The 21,888-nt window shown below is 48.7% G+C and overlaps 1 protein-coding gene across 15 annotated transcripts in view; it reads right to left on the minus strand.

Annotated features, from left to right (window-relative positions):
- The window catches only part of EPS15L1 (epidermal growth factor receptor pathway substrate 15 like 1), a 96,793-nt gene extending 75,422 nt beyond the window's left edge, over positions 1-21,371 (minus strand). For 13 of the 15 annotated variants that reach the window (XM_041761469.1, XM_041761457.1, XM_041761454.1 and 10 more), the window contains exon 1: positions 21,277-21,370. In XM_041761469.1, coding sequence (XP_041617403.1) covers positions 21,277-21,309 — 33 coding nt within the window. In that variant the 5' untranslated portion in view covers positions 21,310-21,370. Of the gene's footprint in view, positions 1-21,276 lie in introns of all 15 variants that reach the window. The other 2 variants (XM_041761467.1, XM_041761456.1) reach the window with 2 other exon arrangements.
- Positions 21,372-21,888: the final 517 nt, after the last annotated feature.

Here is a 21,888-nt window from a genome sequence, read left to right on the forward strand (position 1 = left end):
GCCAGCCCGGACAGCGATCTCCTTCGCCAACCCACTCTGCTAAGAGGCCATCTTCAACTCGCAGTGACTGAAATATTGATGAGGCTCGATTGTGATTTTCAATTTGACCTTTCAGTGCTCGTGGTATCTTAAAATACTCAGAGATAACATGAAAAGTTCCTTTGGCCTCTTTGCTCTATCCTCCAGCCTCGATGTAATTTATAAGCAGGGTGACAGGGAAGGGAGTGTACTAAGAACAAGTTCACAGCCTTTGGCTGGGAGAACTTTGAACATGACAGTTCATGTGAGCACACACAATTTTAATGCAGGAGAAAGCATCTTGAGATTAAGAACACAGCAGTACCACTTTAGAGGGGAAATCCTCTGATGATCGGGATTCTAGCCATTCCTAAACCTCTGAGGATTGAGTCCACCCAGATCTGATCCCCACTTTTGTCCACAAGCAGGACCCTTCCTAAATCTTTATGCCCGGAATCAGGAGAATTCCCATTCTTCCCAGAAAGGATGTGCTTTCATGCAGAACAAAACAATGATTGCCAACCTTGCTCATTTCAAAATGGCATTTCTTAAACTCATTTTAAGACTTTTGGAGAAAAAGTTTAGTTCCTTGCTCTGATAAATAGGGGGTCACATTTATGGAGCACTCAATGTTTCCTATCCAGTACACCTCATTTAATCTTCCAACACCACTATGGCACAGGTATATTGTTGGTCCTAATTTATTATGGGTGTTGAGACTGAGGGTACCTTGCCCAAGGTGACAGAGCCAATGAGGGAGAGAGCTAGAGGAGCACCCAGGTCATGTGGCCCTAACCTACTTTGCAACTGGAAAAAATAGTCCAGGCATGACAGAGCTGGGCACTAGTCACAGTACAGCCTCCCATCCATGGAAGCCTGGGGAAAAAATGCATGCATGTGATTATGTAATGGTGCATTTTATTCAATCCAAGAGGTGAGAGTACAAGATTCAACTCAAGTATATAAACAGATTTGAAAACCAGTGCAGCCTGTCATTTCCCCCAGAAAACAAGACCCCATAATGGCTGTATCTTTTTTTTTTTTTTTTTTAATTCAAGTGTGGTCAGCACACAGTGTTATATCAGTTTCAGGTGTACAATATAGTGATTCCATATTTCCATATATTACTCAGTGCTCATCAAGATAATTGTATTCTTTAATCCCCATTGTCTATTTCCCCCATCCCCACCCACCTCCCTTCTGGTAACCATCGGTTTGTTCTCTATAGTTAAAAGTCTGGTTTTGGTTTGTCTCTTTTTTTTTTCTCTCTTTGTTGTTTGTTTTATTTCTTAAATTCCACATCCGAGTGAAATTATGTGGTATTTTTCTTTTTCTGACTGACTTACTTCACTTGGCATAATACTCTCTAGTTCCATCCAAGTTGTTGCAAATGGCAAGATTTCATTCTTCTTTATGGCTCAGTAGTATTCCATCGTGTGTGTGTGTGTGTGTGTGTGTGTAGCTCCTCTTTATCCATTCCTCTATCGATAGACACTTGGGGCTTTTTCCATAGTTTGACTATTGTAAATAATGTTGCAATAAACATAGGGGTGCATATATCCCTTCATATTAGTGTTTTTGTGTCCTTTGGTAACTACTCAGTAGTGCAATTACTAGATTGCAGGGTAGTTCTATTTTAAATTTTTTGAGGAACCTTAATACTGTCTTACAGAGTGGCTGCACTAGTTTGCATTCCCACCAACAGTGAATGAGGATTCCACTTTCCCCACATCATCGTCAACACTTGTTGTTTGTGTTTTTGATGTTAGCCATTCTGACTGGTGTGAGGTAATATCTCACTGTGGTTTTGTTTTGCATTTCCCTGATGATGAGTGATACTGGAAGAACAAGTGTTTTTTAAATGTCTATACCACTCCCAAGCAATGTACACTTTAACGCACTCCCTATCAAAATACAGCATTTTGGAGCGTCCCTGATGGCTCAGCAGTTTAGCGCCGCCTTCAGCCCAGGGTGTGATCCTGGAGACCCGGGATCGAGTCCCACGTTGGGCTCCCTACATGGAGCCTGCTTCTCCCTCTGCCTGTGTCTCTGCCTCTCTCTGTGTGTCTCTCATGAATAAATAAATAAAATCCTTTAAAAAATAAAAAATAGGAGATCCCTGGGTGGCTCAGCAGTTTAGCGCCCGCCTTCAGCCCAGGGTGCGATCCTGGAGTCCCAGGATCAAGTCCCGTGTCGGACTCCCGACATGGAGCCTGCTTCTCCCTCCTCCTGTGTCTCTGCCTCTCTCTCTCTCTCTGTGTCTATCATAAATAAATAAATCTTAAAAATAAAAAATAAAAAAATACAGCAGTTTTCACAGAACTAGAACAAACAATCCTACAATTTGTATGGAACCACAAAAGACCCTGAATACCCACAGTAATCTTGAAAAAGAAAAACAAAACTGGAGAGATCACAATTTGAGACTTCAAGTTATATTACAAAACTGTAGCAACCAAAACAGTATGGTGCTGGCACAAAAAGAGATAGATCAATGGAAACAATAAAGGTCCAAAAATAAACCTATAATTATATGATCAATTAATAATCTTCAACAAAGCAGGAAAAAAAATATCCAATAGGGAAAAAATAGTCTCTTCAACAAAAGGTGTTGGGAAAACTGAACAGCAACATGCAGAAAAATTAAACTGGACCACTTTCTTACACCATACACAAAAATAAACTCAAAATGGATTAAAGATCTAAATGTGAGACCCAAAACTATAATAATCATAGAAGAGAACACAGGCAATAATTTCTATGACACTGGTCACAGCAACATTCTTCTAGATGGGTCTCCCTAGGCAAGAGAAATAGAAGAAAAAGTAAACTATTGGGACATCATCAAAATAAAAGGCTTCTACACAGCAAAGGGAAACAACCAACAAAACTGAAAGACAACCTACTGAATGGGAGAAGATATTTGCAAATGATGTATCTGATAAAGGGTTAGTATCTAAAATATATAAAGAACTTATACAACTCAACATCAAAGAAAAAAATCTAATTTTAAAAAATGGGCAGATGACATGAACAGACATTTCTCCAAAGAAGGTAACCAGATGGCAACAGACACATGAAAAGATGCTCCATATCATGCATCATCAGGGAAATGCAAATAGTGTGCTTTTCAACCAGGTTGCCAAGTTTTGTGGGAATTAGGCAGGTAACACTAAACAACATCCAGATCGGAGTTTCTACTTGGGAAACCAGATGCTGATACAAAACTGCAGCCCACGGGGTGCCTGGCTGGCTCAGTTGATAGAGCACCCAATTCTTGATCTCAAAGTTGTGACTTCACGCCCCACACTGGGTGCGGAGATTACTTAAATAAATAAAACTTAAAATAATAATCATTTTTTTAAAATGCAGCCCAAAGAAGTGTTCACACTTAATAGTCCTTTTTTCTCTCTTCCACTTACCATTAGCAGCCCTCACTGCTTGCAAAGCCATTACTTTGGCTATGTGCACAGTGATATTCTGCAGCTGAGGAAACTGGGATTTAGCTCAGCAGCATTTAAAAACATCAAAAAACACTGAGGCATCCCTAACCTCCCAGGGACTGAGAGCTCTTTCCAACTGCCCCATCAGAGGTTTCTAAACCAGAGTTAAGGTAAGCATTGCTGAGAAAAGAACAACACTGATGTGAGAGAGAGCTTTTATAATCACAAGGAAAAAGAGATCCTAATTTAAAAATGAGCAAAGTAGAAGGCAAAGGCGATTCAGAAAGAAAAGACACAGCAAAGTTGGGGGAAATGTTCAATTTCCGCATTGCATAACAGAAGCGCCAGCGTTTGCTATGGTTGGCAGAGTCAGCAAAGGGGGAACAAGCATCTTGGGTCCTGTGGGTGGGAAGATGACCAACTATCTTCTCTGGAGGGCCATACAACACCGCACAGTTAACGTGTACACCCCTGATATGCAGGCTTCACTTGATTCCTACCAAACTCCAGCAAGATTTTTTTTTGTAGATAAAAATAAGATTATTCTAAAATATATAGAGACAAGCAAAAGAACCAAAATAGCTAAAACAATTTTGAAGAAGAAAAATAAAGTGGGAGAAGCAGTCTACCTGGTTTCAAGTCTCACTATAAGGTAGTGTGGCAGTGATGAAGGGGTAGACACGCAGAGCCATGGAACAGAATGGAAAGCCCAGAAACAGACCGACACGGGTATACTCAACTGACTACTGACAGAGGTGCAGAGCCATTCAGGAGGAAAGAGGCCTGAGCAGCACATGGCAGTGAAGCAAATGGACATCCAGAAGAAAATGAGCCTCAACCTAAGTCTCACACTTTCTACAAAAATTAACTCCAAATGGATCACAGGCTTAAATGGAAAACTGTACACTTTTGAGAAGAAAAAAAAAAAAAACATAGAAGAAAATATTTAGGATCAAGGGCAGAGTTCTCAGACTTGATACTAAAAGGCTCACTCATAAAAGGAAAAATTGAGGGGTGCCCAGGTGGCTCAGTCAGTTGAGTGTCTGCCTTTAGCTCAGGTCATGATCCTGGGTTCCTGGGAAAATAAAACCTGCATCAGGCTCCCTGCTGGGACGAGAGCATGCTTTTCCCTCTCCCTTTGCCTGCCACTCCCACTACTTGTGCTCTCTCTGCCAAATAAATAAAACCTTAAAAAAAAAAAAAAAAAAGGAAAAATTGATAAATTGGACCTCATCAAAATTTAAAATTTTTGCTCTGTGAAAGACCTTAGTAAGAGGATGAAGAGCCAAGTCACAGAAATATTTGCAAATCACAGATTTCACAAAACATTAGTATCCAGAATATATAAAGAACCCTCAAAACTCAATGGCACAAAAGCAAATGATGGGGGGTGGGGTGATGCCTGGCTGGCTCAGTCAGTAGGGCACGCAACTTGATCTTGGGGTAGTGAGTTCAACTCCCACGTTAGGTATAGTTTACTTTAAAAAAAAAAAAAGGCCAATGATCAAATGAGAACACGGACAAAAGACATGAAGAGGTATAAGAGGTATTTCACCCAAGAGGACATACAGATGGCCAGTAAGCCCATGAAAAGATGGTCAGCATACGTTAGTCATTAGGGAAATGCTAATCAAAACCACAGGGAAATGCCACCACACAGCCATCAGAATGGTGAAAATAACAATGACACCACTGATTACGCTGAGAAACCGATCACTCACACATTGACAGTGAGAAGGTAAAAAGGTACAGCTACTCTGGAAAACAGTTTAAGTTTCTTAAAAAGAACTAAGCCTTCAACTGTCACAGGACCCAGCAATTGTCCTGGGCATCCATCCAGAGAAATGAAGACTTGGGTTCATGTAACACCCTGTACTGAGATGTTTAGCGCAGCTTTACTCATAATTGCCCCGAACTGGAAACACACCAGATGTCCTTCAATGGGAGATTGGTTTAATGAACTGTGACGCCCCCTCCCCACCCGTGGAGCACCACTTGGCAATGAAAAATCCCAAGCAATGAACTAATACACACAACAATCTGGAAGGATCTCCAGAGGATTATACTAAGCAAAAAAGGCCAATTTCCAAAGGTTATGTCCTGTATGATTCTATTATATAACATCATTAAAATGCTGAAATTTAGGGGGCCTAGGTGGCTCAGTCAGTTAAGTATCTGCCTTTGGCTCAGGTCATGATCTCAGGGTCCTGGGATCCAGCCCCACATCAGACTCCCTTCCCCCTCTCCTACTAGCTCTTATTCTCTCTCACTCTCTCTCTCGCTACCTGTGTTGTTATTCTTGTCTCTCTCGCTCTTGAATACATAAAATCTTTTTTAAAAAACTGATAAAGTGCTGAAATTCCAGAAATGAACAGATTAGTGGATGCCAGAGGTTAAGGAAGGCATAGGAGTGGCTAAAAGAATCAAGAGTAGGGGATCCCTGGGTGGCGCAGCGGTTTGGCGCCTGCCTTTGGCCCAGGGCGCGATCCTGGAGACCCGGGATCAAATCCCACATCAGGCTCCCGGTGCATGGAGCCTGCTTCTCCCTCTGCCTGTGTCTGCCTCTCTCTCTCTCTGTGACTATCATAAATAAATAAAAATTAAAAAAAAAAAAAAAGAATCAAGAGTAAGGATCTCCGTGTGGAATGGAATTGGTCTGCATCTGACTGCAGCAATGTCAAAGTTTCAGCCGTGATGGTGTACTACAGATTTGCTGCTACCACTGCAGGAAACAGAGTGAAGAATACACAGGATTACTCTGCATTTTTTTTAACTGCATGTAAATCTATAATTACCTCAAAATAATTTTTAAAAAGATACTGAGAAAGACAGGAAACCTCACAACAAAATAAGGTGACATTTTGAGACAATCAGGGAACTCTGCAAATGGACTTGGTATCAATCAGGTAATGCTAAAGAATGATTACACGTGTAAGGTGTTGATATGGCACTATGGTTACGAAATGAAAAGTGGTCTTTCTGTCAGAGATGCAAATTGAAACATGATTTCTGAGATTTCCTTTTTCAAGATATTTTCAGAGACAACAATGAGAGCATGGGAGAAAGGGAGAGAAGGAGAGAGAGAGAGAGAGAGAGAGAGAGACTCTCAAGTGGACTCCCAACTCAGTGAGGAGCACGACGGCTTAATTTCACAATCCTGAGATCACAACCCAAGCTGAAATCAAGAGTTGAGGTGCCAAACCAACTGAGCCACCAGGCACCTCAATTTCTGAGATTTAAAATAAAAACCTCAGAAATAGGGGATCCCTGGGTGGCTCAGCGGTTCAGCACCTGCCTTTGGCCCAGGGCGTGATCCTGGGGTCCCGGGATCGAATCCCAGGTCGGGCTCCCTGTGTGGAGCCTGCTTCTCCCTCTGCCTGTGTCTCTGCCTCTCTCTCTCCCTCTCTCTCTCTCTCATGAATAAATAAATTCTAAAAAAAAAAAAAAAAAAGCTTCAGAAATAAAAATGTATGTGGAAAAAAATGCATATGGCAGAGGACAAGGGATAGTAGACAACTGCAGAGAGACTTGCAAAATGGCATTTGTTGGGGTGCCTGGATGGCTCACTCAGTAGAGCATATGACTCAACCCGAGGGTCATGAATTCAAGCCCTATGTTGGGCATGGAGCCAGTTTTTAAAAAAAAAAAAAAGGCATTTGTTGTAAATGGTGCTAGGCACATGGGAGTTCATTAACCTCTTCCCTCTACTTTGAGGGTATATAAAATGTTACATAATTAAAGACCAACATTTGATATGTTTCTGCTTTGTCAAGGATCCTAATAGTACAAGCCATCTCAGGTGTTAAGTATGAGAAACAAAGAGTAGCTTTATCACCAGCAGTGTCCTACTTTTGTGAAACAATAAAAACTAGCACTTCTTTAACACACACACACACACACACACACACACACACACCCTCTTCTGCTACTGTAAGGTCTCGCCCTGGGAGTCTACCCTGAGGAAGTGATCAACTATGCAGCAGGTGAGGAAAGGCAAGAGGGTTGTATCAGCTTACCCTGCTGGAGGGCCAGGACTCCAGGTGATGGCAAAGATTGAAAACAGGTGAGGATCCGGGCAGAACATTTACAAGTGAGGTATGATAGTCATGTATTTGCTAAGTCCAAAGGGAGGGCCCAAACCAGCAAACACAGTTATGACCTGGCTGGTAAGCCCATAACGATCATATATGCACATGGACCGGAATGTGGCAGGATGGACGCCATATGCTAACGGTGGTTCCTACCAGTAAACTGGCTACCCCTGCCTCCCCTCTCTGCCGTGGCTGAGTCTGTCAGTGTTCTACATTAGTGCATACTGCTTTTGTAAATAAGACAGAAAAGGAAAGAGCCACATACAAGAGGAGAGATGTAAAGCTACAGGATTCTCTCTGGGGGCCCAACTGACCACCATGATGAAGGACTAGGGGAAGATGTGTACCTGCCATTCAGCACAGCACGCAGGGCCTCTAACCCACTTGGAACACAAGGCCTGGGGTGGGAACATGTCATGGGTGGTGGGTAAGGCGTGCAAGTAAGGCCTCCCCACCTATGAGGAGAACCAAAGAACAGAAGAACCATGCCTGGAAGTTTTGACACGCAATGAAGCATCCTCAAGGCAAACAAGACAGCCAGAGGGAGTTCTAGGCCAGGAACTATCAGGAGGAAGACAGTCTCAAGATATAAAAGCGTCAGTGCTCCCAGAAGACCACTGCCCTTGGCCCTGTCTACCAGAAATGGAAGTAAAAGAGAAACCATGGTCACCTGAGGCAACCTTCCCACCTTGACATGCTGCCCTCTATAGGAGGCAGGGCCCAAGGAGGAGACTTAGGCCCAAAGGTCTACACCCACACATCTTTGCCTGGCATTCCTAGCACCAAAGGAAACAGAACCAGAGAGGTCAACCAGAGGTGCCACCAGACAAATGTGGACTCAAGTCCCAACCTACCACCAGAGTACTGTACAATTCTGGGGAGAGTGAGCAGCCTCTCTGTACCTCAGTTTCTTCATTTGGAAAATAAGGATGAGCATGCCCACTACCAGAGTCTGGCATGGGGTAAGCACTCCTCCAATGCCAGCTGTTTACAGGCCCGTTTTCTTCCTTGTCCTCTCCTTCCACCAGCTCCAATGGGAAAATGTATCCCATCCCTATAAATGTGTCCCTAGGTCAGTTCCACCCTAGACTATCAACCTCCCTCCTACTCTTCACAGACAACTTCCTGAAAGAGTGGTCTGCCTTGGAACTTGTAAATTCATTCATTCTTGTGTTCAACACACACATGTTAAGGCCATACTATGAGGAAGAATCAAGGATACAAAAGGGTGTGAGACAGAGCTCCAGTGCTCAAGATGAGGAGACAGGCCTGCAAGGTTGAGAGCATGACTACATCACAAGGTGCCACAGGATATGAGGTCTACAACGGTACAGCCGAAGCCTCCAGGGCCTGAGCCAGGGGTCAGGGATGGGCAAGGTGTCTCCAAGGCAGAGGGGGCCGCCAGGAACTTGGGAGTCATTCAGCACAATTTTAGCCAGCCGGGAAGGGTGGACCCAATGAGTAACGGAGTCTGTACCCACCCACTGAAAAGCCCGGAATGTGGTCCCCATGGTGACCTGAGCAGATGTGCTAGCGACCAGTGTACTGAATAAGCACTTAGCTACTCGGAGTAGGTGACAGAAGAGCCACCAGGGACAGACTTCGGTGGGCCCCCAGGAGGGGAAGGCCAAGGAATGCAGCCACTCACTGTGTACAAACACAGAGAAAGGGGGCTGTTCACCTTTAAATACTTTACTCTGGGATGTCCTCAAGAGCCATCAAGGTGGAAATCTCATTCTTATTCAAGCAGTCTCTACAGAGTGCCTGGCGGTGCTCCTACTCTGGAGGGGAATGTCATCACACATGACAATGTATACTGAAGGCTGTCAAGTGCTGGGAGAACAGATGGGGTGGTGGGGGCACTTGGCAGACCAAACATGCACCTATGAGGGTGGGGAGACCGCCACGGCCCCAGCTGAGCCTGCCTGAGGGGCTACAGGACAAGGAGCACCTGCACTGAAGCACTGGGGTAGACAGGCCTACAACACAGATGGAAAGAGTCCCCACTGGTGGGCAAACACCAAGGCAGTGGGATCCTGAAGGAACCAGGGGCTGAGCATGTAGGGAGGGGTATGGGGTTTAGTGCAGCCACACAGAGGGCAGGTGGATAAGACAGAAAAGGATCAGGCAATAAGCTCCCGGTGGAGAATGGGGCAGATTCTAGCCTGTTCTCCCAAAAATGCTGCTTAAGATCAAAAGCAACCCTGGCCTCCCTAGAGCCCTCTCTGGGCATCACTCTTCCCAGCATCTCACAGAACAACCGCCCCCCCATCCATTCCGTCTTTCTCTGCACAGTGGACCAGGCCCTGAACAGACTCACAGGGGTGACAGGGCCACCACACAGCAGGGGGGGGGGGCCTATTGCCTTCCTTGAGAATGCCCACTGCCCACGGCCCACAGTGCTCCCAACTTTTCCCAAGTGTGCCCTGAATCTTCCCAAAATTCCTTTCCTGGATCAGCCACCCTGGGGTTCCAACGTCTCTACCATCTTCTACCATATCTGAGTCCTGGCCCGATATTTCACTACCTCTTAAGCAGGCACACTGCCCAGGACTCAGGGATCCCCAAGGCAGATTGGGTCAGCAGCTCTCCGTGCCCCTCCCCTCCTCTCTGTGGGTGGCATCAGCAGCCAACCAGCACCCACTGCTCTTCTACAGAGCCTGGATCCTCTAGGCACCAGGCACCAAGTAGGCTCCTGGATTCCACTGTGAGCAAAAAACACTCACCACTACCACAGGGGAGCGGAGCACAGTTATCTGCTCAGGGAACAAACACTGAAGAGTAAACACTGGCAGGAGCAGGGGGAGGAATTCACACGGTGGTCACTCCCCAGCTGGTCACTCCCCAGCTCAGAAAAGACCCTTTGTGGTTGGTGAGGAGTGCAAGGTTCAAACTCTCAGCCATCCCCTGCCCCTGCTGAGCTAATTTCACTACCCACATCCAACACACACCCATACACCTGGATGCTGATACACATTCACCCAGAGACGCTTGCACACACTTGTGCACACACAGCACTCAATCCTGGCTTTCCCTTCCTGCACTGGCAGATGCCCTACGTCGTGCACACCATACACTCCTTATCTTGACACAAATCATTCCCTGTGCCTGAGGCAGGGGTGGGGGGGGTTGGGGAGGGGGCTGGCGCTGCTCAAGGCCAATTACCTCCCAGCCCCAAAACCAACCCCCTGCTTTAAAAAGCCACCCAAATTCCCCCCCAAATGAAATGCATCTCTCCTCCACATTCCCATAGCCTCAGATCTACAAATGGGACATTTCTTAATGTCCAATTTTTGTCAAGGCTACTGTAACAACTGGGGCTCCCTACTTCCTACATTTTCAATTCTGGGGTGTAGGGAGTGGGGTAGAAGTCTCAGATTTATTCTACCTCTTGCAATGCTGGCACTGTAAGTGAAGCTTCCGTAGGCTTTTTTAAATAAACTGTTTGTTTACAGAATGGGTAAGATTTTGATGGAGCCTCAGGAGGGAGTGGGTGAGATGGGTGCAGAGATGTTGATGCTCAAGCAGACACAGCTCCACTACTTAGCAGCAGAGTGAAGACAAGTTACAAAGCCTCCTGGGGCCTCAGTTTTCCCATCCATGAAGTGGAAATAATACAGTGTCTGCCCTGAGGACTACCTCAAGTACCAGATGAGAACATGTAGGTAAAGCACTCTACAAACCCCAAGATGCTACTGTGTCCATTACTACCCTTCTTACTACTATCACTGAGACAGAGGAGCAAGCTTTATTCACCAGGAATCATGGGGGATGGGAAGGGAAGTCAGGCAAGGCTACTAATCAGGGCGTGTTTGGCAGGCATCAAATCACAGTCCTTACAACACACCACACCAAATGATCTTTGCCAAAAAATAATAAAATATTTCACCAAATGTTGGATACACTGCAGTACATGTTGTACTCATACTCTCACTCAACTAGTTGGCTGAGCCACTCCCAAGAGTCTTTTACTAGTTCTCTTAGTCTTATTTATTTTTTTAAAAGAAGTGGGCAATTGCACACACAGTAGGTTAAGTGCTTAGCAGCTGTAAATTAAAGGATAATTTTTGGTAGCTAAAAGGCAACATAGAATTAAATCAAGAGGCCGAATGCCAACAGAATGAGCTCGGCATGAAAGAAAATGCCGATTCCCTGAGCTGGTGTGTAGGCGAGAGAAACAGCAGCACTTACTTGCACCCACTCAGCAACCGTGGACATCTGCTCATCCCCTATGGAATCCTCTTCTCCATGGATTGTGTCCACAGTGGATCCAGGGGTATAGCACTGAAGGCACAGAGACCCTTCTGGTCTTGATCAAAGAACACTCCCAATGGGAGAAATGTTCTCAATAGCACACACCTAGGTCGGTTGCATGTGGGTACCTCTAGCCATAAACAGTGCTGTTTCTAGGATGGGGAGTAATTTAGGGGGCTAATCCATGCCCCCAACTTTCCAGTCCTGGCTTAATAATCTCCCTGTGAGGACCTCACCATCAACAGGCCTTTTCTCTCTTTTTTTTTTTTTTTGTTTATGTTTCCCCCTTTAAAAGCAGTCCGAAAAATCATTTCCTTTCCCCACTGGGTAAGTAAAGTGGCAAACATCCTTTGTGGATTAAGAAAAGTCAATTTTCAGGGCACCTGGGTGGCTCAGCGGTTGAGCATCTGCCTTCGGCTCAGGGCGTGATCCTGGGTCCAGGGAATGAGTCCCGCATCGGGCTTCCTGCAGGGAACCTGCTTCTCCCTCCGCCTATGTCTCTTGCCTCTTTTTCTCTCTCTCTCTCTCTCAAGAATAAATAAAATCTTTAAAAAAAAAAAAAAAAGGGAGACACATCTTCTATGGCTCCACAGGTATGCTTATTACTGTCATTAGTAAATCAGAGAACACCCTCCCCCACACCCTCTCATAGCTGAAGTGCAGAGACATGGGCAGCCCTGTGAAAGGTGGGGGCCTGGCCATCAGGATGCTGGCCTCCCTGACTTACCTCACCAGTGCAGTAGGTTCCTGCTTCTTCACCAAGGAGATAAGACATTTCCACTCATCAACTACTGTGAATGGCAGCTAGAGACTGCTCCTGGCTGCTATTTGGAGCGAGCAGCCGCCAATCAACAGTCATCACCTGCTTGCTGCAGGGACTAGGGACACAGTAGGGACAGGGCTGCTCCTGCCCACCCCCTAGGAGCCCACGGTGCAATGTCCACAGGAGAGAACACTGGTTTTGGAGCTGCAATCTGATCCAAGCACCCCAACTCCCTGGGAGGCCTGGAACCTGTCATTTTAGTTCTATCCTTCTCAGTTTCCTTGTTCAGAAACGAGCACAGACAGTGACAATGACACTTCCCTAATGGGGAGTCAGTGGTGAATGGGCACAAAGTGGGTGTCCAACCACACTCCCTTACTTCTGTACAAGACCTGCACCCCCAATCTCTCCCCAACACCTAGGTTACCAGAGTCAGGGAAGGAGGCTCTGACAGGGTCAGAGAGGGTGATGAGTGGCCAGTCTCAAAGGCTGGACCCATCTGCTTCCTCCAGTCCTGCTGGAACAGAAGAGGAAAAAAAGGAAGGAAGACCCAGGCCCTCTCTTCCTCCTTTCCTTATTTCCAACCCAGTGGAGGCAATTCATTCCGCTTCTGCAGGCTGCCACCTGACCTCCATGAGGGTATCTGCCACCTGGGGTCCTATCTATCTGTGTGCCTGGGAACCCAGCTCCAATTGAGCCATCTAAAGGGTGGGGGCTCAGTTTTATTTCTCTTAGTCCCAGACCAGCATAGGATGGGTGCTCAGCAAATGGGATGTGACAGTGACCCCACGAGCTAGGCTGCTTCTCAACTGCACCTAAATGTAGGGTCCCATCAAGCCTGGAGGGCCCACTGCAAGGTGATGGCTCTTGTCTCAACTGACCCAGCTACCCACCTGGCAACACCCAGGAAAGCTGGTCTTGCTTTGCTGGCTGAACACACCCCACCTGCCTCTTCTTCCTCCCCACACCTAGAAGGCTCTGGTGCAAATAACCATCTCACACATTCCTTTGATCACCAACCCCTTCTGCTCTTAAGAGAAACCACCTCAGGCCAGGCTACTCTTTATCACTTCATGCCCACATCACAACTAACGTCTCTGAGCTAGTACCCAGCTCTGCCCATTCTCTATGCCACCAGTCACTTCACTCCTTAAGATCCTGCCATAGCCCCTACCTGCCTCACATACTGTGGACCTGCCCTATCACTCTGCCATTCCTTCAACAGATGATTACTGAGCACCTGGGGAACAGGGACGAGTTAAAACAGGCCTTTGTGGACCTAGTCTACATGGTAGGAGAGAATGACCATCAATCTAATAATCCCACCAATAGAAAATTACAGGCTGGCATGTGGAAAAGTACAGAGTATCCCCACAGGCAGCAACAGAGAAGCTGGGCCAGCCTGTCAGGGAAGGCTTTAACTGAGGAAGTGATGTGCCAACTGAGATATGAGGAGGAACAGAGGTTAACCCAGAAATAAAGTGGGGGATAGAATATCTCAGAAAAGGGCCATAAAATCATGTGCAAAGGCCCTGAGGCAAGAGGGAATGTCACCCGAGCAAGTAACTGAAAGGAAGACCCAGGGGTTGGGACACCTGGGTGGGTCAGTCAGTTGAGTGTCTGCCTTCAGCTCAGGTCATGATCCCAGAGTCCTGGGATTGAGCTCACTGCTCAGCGGGGAGCCTGCTTCTCCCTCTCCTTCTGTCCCTCTCCCAGCTTGTGAGCTTGCTCGCTCGCTCTCTGTCTCTCAAATAAATATTTTTTAAAAAGGCCCAGGGGCCGCAGGGCAGAGCAAACAGGGAGGGCAGAACTGGGAAAGTGGGATGCAAATGAGTAGGAGGCTGGATGGGGCAGAAGCCCAATTCCAGTCTGCAGACAGTGACAGACGACCAGCCCTCCGGGCACCATCCTTTCCTGCTCTCAACCAGTGTCTACAAAAGGAGAACTGACTTTGTATCGGCTGGTCTGAAACAGAATTGGTAAATTGATTCTGCCATCAAGAGTACAACAATCCCACCCAATAGGTAAGGCCAGACGGAAGTCTGAGGGCATGGCTGTTTGTGGCCATCTGCAACTTCTACTTCCCTCCAGCAGTTTGTGACACTAAGGGCTGGGCCTACTATGGCGGGCAGAGCATTCCAAGGAGCCCTCTGGGTCACCCAGCAGGCAGGTCTCCTTCCCACTATTCCCCACTCCCCCAACATGGGCCACTCTCTAAGCAAGCAGACACCCTGTCAGTCCCTTTTGTCTCAGGTCAATCTGTAGGCCAAGCACAGACTGTGTCCCATTTACCAAACCACCTTCTTCCTTTAATCTCTAAGTCTCTGTAGTTAAAAGAGGGCTGTGGACCCCAGAGAACACAGTCCTGGCCTCACATTTGGCCCTTTGAGCTGGAATCCCAGGGTCTTGGCTTCTGTTCATTCTGTTCTGCCTCCGTCTGAAAAAGCATTCGTTCCTCTCTTCCCAGCATCCCCACAGCCCAACCCAAATGCCCCTTCTCCAAGTGGAAGCAAGTTATCCACCCCTCATCCAGCTCTGACCACTCATGGCCTGTGCCTCCACTGTGGCCTGGATCAAACCAACCCTCCTCATGGGCCAGGCATGGCTCACTCATTTCTGCATCAGTCTCAGTGAAGCAACAAATACCCACTTGAGCAGGGAAACCTGTAAAGACGATAAGGCTGCCTTTCCATTTCTCCCATGACTTTTCAGTGAGATATGATTAAAACAAAATAAGAATTTAAACAAATGATCTTCTCTCCATCAGACTCCACAGTATCTAGAGGTTAGGTGGCACAACCACTGAGACACAAGAGAGAAGCAGACACTGGCAGAGGGAGAAACAAGCTCCCTGTGGGAAGCCTGGTGCAGGACTCGATCCCAGGATCCCAGGATCATGCCCTGAGCCAAGCTCAACCACTGAGCCACCCAGGCGTCCCACGACCAGTTTAAAACCAAATGAGATCTCACACTGTTGTATGCTTGGCAGTTAAAATAATAATAATAAGAGGCACCTGGGTGGCTCTGTCAATTAAGCCTCCGACTCAGCTACGGTCTTGATCTCAGGGTCATGAGCTCAAGCCCTGCACTGGGTTCCATACTGGGCATGGAGCCTACTTAAATAAACAAACAAATAGAACCTACAATGCAACACAGAGCCCCAGGCCTGCATTAGATGAGCTGCATCAGTGCAAGCTTGCCAGGTGTGACCATTCACAAGTAACATATGCCTCTGGGCCTCAGTTTACCCTTTTATAAAGTGAGAATAAGACTGACTAGGGTGACTTGGGAGGATACAGTGAGCAATGCAAAATGCCTTTCCTGGTCAGTCTGTGGTGCCTGAGGCCTCCCCAACCTCACACGTGGACCATAGACTCTGAGTCAGTTCTCACTGTACAGATCACTTCACCCTGGGACACACTACATACTTGCTTGTTTCCTTCCACCTGTGCCCTGCTCCTGAGACCCTCAGCTATGTGGGACAGGGCTGTCTTCCAGTTCACAGCTACATCCCACTGCCCTGGAAGTGCCCAGCAAAGAGAAGATGCCTGATATGTATCTGCTGAATGAACAGTGCACACATAAGGTGCTGACACTCCACTGTCAGGAGGCAGACACATAATATAGAATTACTGCCAGCTCGCACGTGGAGAAACTGAAAACACTACACAACTGAGGGCACTGAAAGAACATCTGGAGACCCTAACACTGAAAACACACCCTAAAGGGACCTCAAATGAAAATGGGAAGGGGAAGTCTTCTTTGGGAAAGAATGTGTAGTAGCTTTCTGCACGGACGCCAGATATTCAGGTGAAGTCTGTGTGGGGAGAGCTTGAGAGCACCCCCTCAGTGGCTGACAGGGTGCCTCTCATGGAGGTGACAGCAGCTGTGTCCATCTGTCAGTATAATGACATGAAGTGGCTTGAGGCATCAGAGAGTAGACACTCAGCTCTCAAGTACCACCTGATCAAAGACATTCACTTCCCAGATCAGCTGATCGGCTAAAGAAGTAGGCGTAGCTAAGTTGCTTTAAAGTTCAAAATTGGGGGATCCCTGGGTGGCTCAGTGGTTTAGCGCCTGCCTTCGGCCCAGGCCGTGATCCTGGAGTCCCGGGATTGAGTCCCACGTCGGGCTCCCTGCATGGAGCCTGCTTCTCCCTCTGCCTGTGTCTCTGCCTCTCTCTGTGTGTCTGTCATGAATAAATAAATAAAATCTTTAAAAAAAATAAAAAATAAAAAAATAAAGTTCAAACTTGAGGCTGAGGTGGCAAAACTTAACTGGGAGCTACTCAGCTCACAAATGTCAGGCCAGAGCAGGTCAGTAAGATACAGAGAGGGAATTCAGGATCTTCCAGGGCAGGGCCAGTCTTTACTCTAAAACCTACTCTCTACCCACCAATTTATAACACATCACCATTAGCATTCTAGTAAGACAGAGAGACTAGCAATTATTTTAGAGAAAAAAACAAGGAACGAAAGGACAAACAAGTGTCCCAAGCACTTGGCATTCACTGCAGACACGTTCACCGGGTGTTGCTCTGGGCGAGGTGCCCAGAAGGCTGCCTGGAAGAAGGGAAAGAGCAGGGCTCTGCAGGCAGACAGATGTGGGGTCAACTCACCAACTATGGTACTTCCGTTACCTAAATCCCTTTAGATCTCAGTTTTCTGTTTGCAAAATGCGAACAAAAACCTCCTAGAACCTGGCACCCATTAAAAAGATGATGTATCTTAAGTGCTTGGGCATAGGAAGCACATGGCAGAGGAGGAGGACCCCAGTGGCACCTGGGGGGGGGGGTGGAACTCCTTGCACAGGGCACACTCTCTTCATCAATGAGCCCAAGGCTTTCCATATGCTTCTTGGGTCAAGGGCCACACAAGGGACCCACAAAAGGTGCAGCAGAGAGAACTGTCATTGGGGTGGGACTGAGGGAAGACACCACCAAGGAGGCCTCCGAGAGTGGCCTCCAGTGAGCAGAACGTGGGGAAGGCTACAGCAGGAGGTCACAGCATTAGGAGGGAGCAACAGCACCACGGAGAGCATAGGGGGAGCACTGGGAAGAGCAAGGGTATATGGGGAAATGGTGCAAGTGTGGGAGAGCAAGCCGGCAAGGTCAGGTGGAGGCACAGGGGGCGTGGAAAATGCTAAACCAGGAGCAGTGGAGCTGGACATACTGAGGGGAGTGAAACAGGAGCAGCTGGAAGTTGCTGGAGCGGGGGGGGGGTGCGGAATGAACTAAGAGGGAGAGGCTAAGTAGGAAGGGGGACAGCCCCAGCCCTGTGAACTTATGGATGTGGCAAGAAGGTGGCTAATTCCAGCAAACAACCAATGGGGGTGGGGTGCGGGGTTGGCAAGGGAGAAAAGAGAGGCTAGACTCTGGAAGGGTCTTGGTAGGGAAAGGGCATGCTCTGTGGGGAGGCCCTAAAACAGGAGCAGAGAGAAAGGATGCAGAAGACAATGAAGGCCAACTGGTGGGTTCCAGTGACCCGTGTGGTAGGGCTCAAGGATGACCAACGACAGGCCACTGGGGTTAAGGATGGCATGATGCCCAGTAGCTTAAGAGACCACATGGTACAAAGGGGGTGAGGGACATGGGTCATATCTGGGGTCAGAGAAGCACAGTGGAGCTGTGGTCGGAGGCAGGGAGAAGCAGAAATCACCCAGACGCCAGTGGAAGGAGAAATCAACCCTAGAATCCTCACTTTTCAAACGGGAAAGATTTGTATTCAGAGACTATACAGTGAAAGAGGTGTCACAGATCCTAGGGATAATGGAGCAGACCAGGAAAGATGCCAATAGGAAAAGTGCTGGGGACAGAGAAGAAACACCCCTTTCTCCCTCTGCAAACCTGCTGGCAACCACTTTACTCACCTTCAACTGGCCAACCATGTTCCAAGTGCACTTGGCACCTCAGTCCAACCAGAGCACAGCCTCATGCTCCAGGGGGCTCCCTGACTGCCACCCACCAGAAACTATCCTGGAATCATGCCCATGCTTGAACCTGTGTGATCCCTCAGCTGGGGATCACATGGAAGGGCTACACCTCCCACCTAGGGCAACAGGAACACCTGGCACAGAACTCCACATAAGAAGAGGTAGAGAGAAATGTTGGCATAGCTACCTAAGGAAGAAAAGCTGGTCATGCCTTTGTTTGACATATAAAGGAACAAGAAAAAAATATAGAAGTCAGAGACCTAAAGCTATCACAGGCTCCTGGCTGACGGTCTCTTGCAAGGCCTCTTTCAATTCCACTCCCACTCCTAGCCCCATTCCACACATGGAGAAGAAAAGTCACCTGTAACTAGCGCTCATAGGTGTAAGTCTCAGATTCCTGCTTCATGAGTTTACCAGACACCTCCTGGGTGCTGGTCACAGGAACAAGAGGCCTGTACCTGCTCTCACTGGGTGCCTGGTCTAATGGGGGAGAAACAGACATCTGTAGACCATGATTGGTGCTGAGGGGTGTGTGGAGGAGACACACTGCTAGTGCTATGGCAGAGGGGTCAGCAAAGGCCTCTGGGAAGAATGAGCTACCACCTAAAGACAGGAAAAGAGCCAGGCACTGAAAGCACCAAGAGAAGAAACTATGAAGAGAACTTCAGGAAGAAGGAACAACCAGTGAGGATACCCTGAGGTCAGAGAAAGCTTGGATTATAGGAGGAGTAGAAAAGCAGCAAGTATGGCTGCAGTGTGGGTACAGGGAAAGCATGAGGTGGGAGAGGGCAGGCAGGTACCAGACCAGCAAGGCTTCCTGAGAAGGAATTGAGATCTTATTCCAAAAGGTGCTAAGCAGGGCAGCACGGGTGGCTCAGAGGTTTAGCACTGCCTTCGGCCCAGGGCATGACCCTGGAGACCTGGGATGGAGTCCTACATCGGGCTCCCTGCATGGAGCCTGCTTCTCCCTCTGCCTGTGTCTCTGCCTCTCTCTCTCTCTCTCTGTGTGTCTCTCATGAATAAATATTAAAAAAAAAAAAAAAAAAGGTGCTAAGCAGGTGAATCACATGACCGGATTCAGGTTTTCTTACCTTAACCCACAAGGGCAAACCACTGCCCTCCTCCGAAGCTAATCCTTCATCAGTAAAATAAGAATTCCCCTCCCCTTGTTGTGTGGATAAGTGCCAACATGTTAAGAAGCACTTAAACTCTAAAGCACTCAATAAACATTAGCCATTATTTTCATTAAAGTTCAAACTAGGGCTACTGTCAAAATGTGATAGGAATTCTAAAAAGGTTCCCCCAAAAAACTGGGGGCACTTTCTCATTAATCGAACCTGTACCCCCCCCCCACACACACACACACATACCCTCAACTGTAACAACTGGCCAATAATAACAATACCCCACATCTGCAGAGCACCTAGTTTACATAGCACTTTCGTGTCTGCTATGAGAATGCTAGTCAATAACCACTGGTCTTTAATACTTTTAATTTAGTGACAGTGTTACAAATTGGCTGGTTCTTGCTAGATTTAGCAGGTGTGCATGTGTTCCTCCTCCAAACAGCAGCTGGTCATGGTCATGTCAACACATCTATCAGCTCTCTCTTAAGGTTTAGCATTCCTGCTGCTGTGGTCTACATTCCCATATGTCCCGATCTGCCGGAGAATTAAATGATGATAATATAGTATCACTGTGTGCTGTGATGTGCCTGGCACTGCACTACGCACTTTACATGCTTCATCTTCACGTTATCCCAATACTCCTTATATATCCATTTTCCAAATGAGTTCTAAAGGTGTCGCTCAAGGAAACTCAGAGAAATAAATGATAGAGCCAAGAAATAAACACAAGATGATAATGACCCCGTGTCCTCACTCTTGATCCCACCTCTGTGCTAGATATACTTCAGACAAAATGCTTATCGTACGGTGCTTGGTACAACACGGGTGTTCCGTCAACAGAGGCGGCTGTTATTAGCAGGGCACAGGTAGTTTCTACTTCCCATGAGAGTGTCACCTCCGGGAGAGCAGCGACCTTGTCTGTCTGGGGGACGGCTGCACTCCCAGCACGTCTGACGGAGAAATGAATGAACGTCCCTCCCAGGGAGCAGGGCTGCCTGCGCAAGGCTCCTCGTTGCACGCATCTGTCGCGCCACTGCTCCTGCCCCTTAGTAAGACCACCAAGCGCATCTGACGGCACGGAGAGGGTCTCGGGGACGTGCGATCTCCTCTTTCTCGATTCAAGGGTGGCAGAAACAGCTCCCGAGGAAGAGCGGCGGTGAGTCCGGGATCGCGCTGCGGGAGGGTCGCGGCCCTGGCAGGGCTCTCCGCCCCACCACGCCGGCGGGGACACCGTCCGCCCCGGCGCTGGGACCCGGCAGGAAACAAAGACTCGCGGGGCCGACGCACCGGCAGGAAGGCTCACTCCCCTCGCCCACCTCCCCGAATGGGAGCCCGCTGCCACAGCGCCTCGCCCTGCCCGGGAGCTGCGGCGAAGGCCGGGCGCGCGGCCGAGCCAGGGCCCGGGCCGTGCAGACACAGGCAGCGGCCCCGCCTGTACGCCACCCGCAGAGGGTCGCCAGGGCGCGGGAGGCCGCGGGCTGGGCCGGCCTGTCACCTTCAGGACCGCCCGCCCACTCGCCCGCCCTCCGCGGGGGCGCCTCAGCGCGAGCCGCCGCCGCCCGGCTGGGTCTCCCCGCGCATCAGCCTGTCCGCCGCGCCAGCCTCGCGCCCCGCGCCCTCGCGCTGCACCCCCTCCCGCCGGCCCGTACCTGCTGGGAGAGCGGGATGAGCGGAGCCGCCATCTTCCCGCGGACTCGGGCTCCGAGCGCCGGGGAGACGGGGGCGGGGCCGCGCGTGCGCACGGGGGCGAGGGGCGGTGCGCGCGCAGCTGAGGCCGGGCGGGGGCGGGGCCGAAGCGGGGCTGCGCACGCGCAACCAAACAGCAAGGGGCGGGGCCGGGGGCGGGGCCGTTCGCGCCGAGCCCAGCCGGGAGGGGGCGGGGCCGGGGAGGAGCGCAGGACCCCCAGCGCGCGCCAAGCTTACCTGCTCACTTGCCCGCGGCCCGCCCCACTGCCTAAGTCTGACGTGCTCTCGTTCATCCCCTTCCAGGTGCACCTGCCAAACGCCTTGTGGGGAGTTGTTGCCCACCCCGCAGAGGGTCAGGAACCCCGCGGTGCCCAAACCTCCCTGTTGTAGGATGGGGGGGTGTGTGTGTGATACAGTTCCCAACTGCCACTTTCTGGCACAGTGACCTTGGCAAGTCACCTAAGTACTTTCTCTGAGCCCCCAGTCCCCTTCTGAAAAGAGGGGATGGTAATAGGTGTTTGCTGTTGTTCCCCTCCACGTCTCACACTGTGCCTGATGTTTCCTGGAAAACCGAT

Source organism: Vulpes lagopus, chromosome 7, assembly GCF_018345385.1.
Source record: "Vulpes lagopus strain Blue_001 chromosome 7, ASM1834538v1, whole genome shotgun sequence".
NCBI classification, from domain to species: Eukaryota; Metazoa; Chordata; class Mammalia; order Carnivora; family Canidae; genus Vulpes; species Vulpes lagopus.